The 2,500-nt window shown below is 43.0% G+C and overlaps 1 protein-coding gene across 2 annotated transcripts in view; it reads right to left on the bottom strand.

Annotated features, from left to right (window-relative positions):
* LOC145498784 (translation factor GUF1 homolog, mitochondrial-like) overlaps nt 1-2,500 on the bottom strand; it is a 14,579-nt gene that overhangs the window by 282 nt on the left and 11,797 nt on the right. The window contains exons 16-22 of one of the 2 annotated variants that reach the window (XM_081478719.1): nt 2,485-2,500; nt 2,149-2,282; nt 1,803-1,848; nt 1,480-1,595; nt 678-737; nt 452-488; nt 1-95 (exon numbers count right to left, since the gene is read on the bottom strand). The exon at nt 1-95 is cut by the window's left edge and continues 282 nt beyond it; the exon at nt 2,485-2,500 is cut by the window's right edge and continues 86 nt beyond it. In XM_081478719.1, coding sequence (XP_081334845.1) covers nt 1-95; nt 452-488; nt 678-737; nt 1,480-1,595; nt 1,803-1,848; nt 2,149-2,282; nt 2,485-2,500 — 504 coding nt within the window. The remainder of the gene's footprint in view (nt 96-451; nt 489-677; nt 738-1,479; nt 1,596-1,802; nt 1,849-2,148; nt 2,283-2,484) is intronic. The other variant, XM_081478720.1, reaches the window with a different exon arrangement.

The raw sequence follows: 2,500 nt of genomic DNA, 5'->3' as shown, positions 1-2,500 counted from the left end.
TGAGGAACATCTACTTTTCCTATCCTCTTCATTTTCTTTTTCCCTTCTTTCTGCTTCTGAAGAAGTTTCATCTTGCGCGTGACATCACCACCATACTACAAAGAAAAGACAAGAATGTCTAGTTACACAAAAAGGGCAATGTGAAGGTAAAGTCTGCATACGAGCCAGTCCGTTACTTATCCCGGTTTCAGTGGCATGAAGCGACTAGAAGTGTTTCTACTCCCCACCGAATGGGATGCTAGTCCATCGCAGGGTTACCTCCCTGCATTAAATTCACCAGTACCCATTTATACACCTGGGTGGAGAGAGGTACTGCGAGAGTAAAGTGTCTTGCCCAAGAACACAACACAATGTCCCCGGTCAGGGTTCGAATCTGGACCCCTCGATCCGGAGTCGAGCGGACTAACCATGAGGCCACTGCGCGTTTAACATAATATAATTGCAGACTTACGCATTTTGCTGTTACGTCCTTCCTGACAGGTTTAATACTAGAAGGATTTTAAAAAGAGATCAATGCAATTATTAACATGACTACAACCACTAAGGACATACGGAACGACTGTCGGACCATGAATGTTCCCCGGTGCGAAGGTGTTGGTTGAGTCGTCACGCAATTCTCCTTCCGAGAAACGTTGCGTGACAACTGTTAAAACGGTAATAAGGGAAACAGTACTTACGTTTCTCTGGCTGTGATTTTTCCTCTGATTGAAGCTTGGATCACTACTTCAAATAGCTGCCTGTATCGTAAAGGCAACAGCGATTGAATATTCGAGCTGTTTCATGCTGACTGGCGTAAAACTTAAATCTATGTAATCAATCTGGTCAATGAAAACAAACTCGATAACGTAATGAACCAATCAGGATTCGATGAAGAAACGTGTTATCAGTGCGAAATGCAGCCGGTTCCAAGCGCGGGAAAATATGCCAATGATCTCACGTGCGGTAAAACATGACACCGATGTCAAGCGCGGGAAAACATGCCAATGATGTCAAACGCGGGAAAACATGCTACTGATGCCAAGCACGGGAAAACATGTCACTGATGTCAAGCGCGGGAAAACATGCCACTGATGCCAAGCGCGGGAAAACGTGCCACTGATGTCAAGCGCGGGAAAACATAACGCTGATGTCAAGCGCGAAAAAAAAAACACCAATGTCAAGCGCGGGAAAACATGCCAATAATGTCAAGCGCGGGAAAAACGCATCTTTTGTCAACGACGAGAAAACATGTGCGTCTTTGCTAGAGACTTTTTAACGTATTGTTGATCGGGTTTGCAGAGAGTTGGAGGGCGAGCAAATGCGTTCCCCTAATAACGTGAAATGCTTACCTTGGAATAACGTCCTTCAGTTTAGCACACATGGTTCGTCCTGACGGTAGGACTGTCTGTTGCTAGAAACTTTTTGATGTGATGTTGATCGGGTTTGCAGGGAGTTGGAGGGCAAGCAAATGCGTTCCCCTTACAACCTGACGTCACTTACCTTGGAATAACGTCCTTTAGTTTAGCACACATGGTTCGTCCTGACTGCAATGCCTTGTCTGCGTGCACTATACAACTCAACGCATCCACAGCTGTGCCGTTTATTAGAATATCCATCTAAAAAATAACGATAAAAGATTTCAATCAGTCGCAAATCGAGAACTCGAGAAATAAGACACTCCGCTTGAATTTTACCAAAATTACTTTAATTTGCCTCAACTAAATGCCAGCAAAATTGTCCCTATTTCACTCGTCCACAACACTAAAATGAACGCAAATTACAAGCAGACTTAAATAAAGAGCTTTACAGAAACAAAACCATACCCGTACAATGCTGGTTTCCCTATATCCTTCATCTTCGTAATCGAAACTTAAAGTGAAACGAGAATGCCACTGGTTAAAAACTGAAAATGGTGTTTCTACAGGTGTTTCTAGATTGGAAAATTCAGTGGAATACGTATTTTTTCGAGTAAGTACTTCTTCAAGTTCCGGATTGTTAAGCGAAAAGTTTAAAACGAAGGGACAAAGAATGGCCGCGAAAACTGGAGGCAAAGCCATTACCGCCTGGCTCCCAGTCTTCAAGCTGTCATCCTGCTTAGAAAATTTTCCTATCATCACAACCATTAATGACGACAGGATAGATAAGAACTTGTTGAAGTCTACGACAAACCTTGCATAACCAGATGATTGGGTTTTGAGTTCGTCGTAGAAGTCCACAATGACTTCGTTCAGCGGTAACAAGTATTTTAGCATGACACGTGACTCGTCGAGGTACACCACCTCTTGTTGTTCACCACGCCTGCTCTTAAAGAACAATGGAAACAAGAAAAGATAACCATTCAAATAAAGAAACGTAAGTTATTACGAGTATTTTTGCAGTCGTTTTACAGTGTGACTATTCGAACCGGGTCTCCAAGAAGAAAACCGACCAATCAAAACGTAAACTAAGAACAAAAGACTATTGGCTTTTCGTGACACAGTAATGCAGAGAGCCCTTGACACTTACCTCGCAAAGACTTAGC

The sequence above is a fragment of the Orbicella franksi genome, chromosome 9 (assembly GCF_964199315.1).
Source record: "Orbicella franksi chromosome 9, jaOrbFran1.1, whole genome shotgun sequence".
In the NCBI taxonomy this organism is placed as follows: domain Eukaryota; kingdom Metazoa; phylum Cnidaria; class Anthozoa; order Scleractinia; family Merulinidae; genus Orbicella; species Orbicella franksi.
This window is presented reverse-complemented; position numbering and strand designations above follow the sequence as displayed.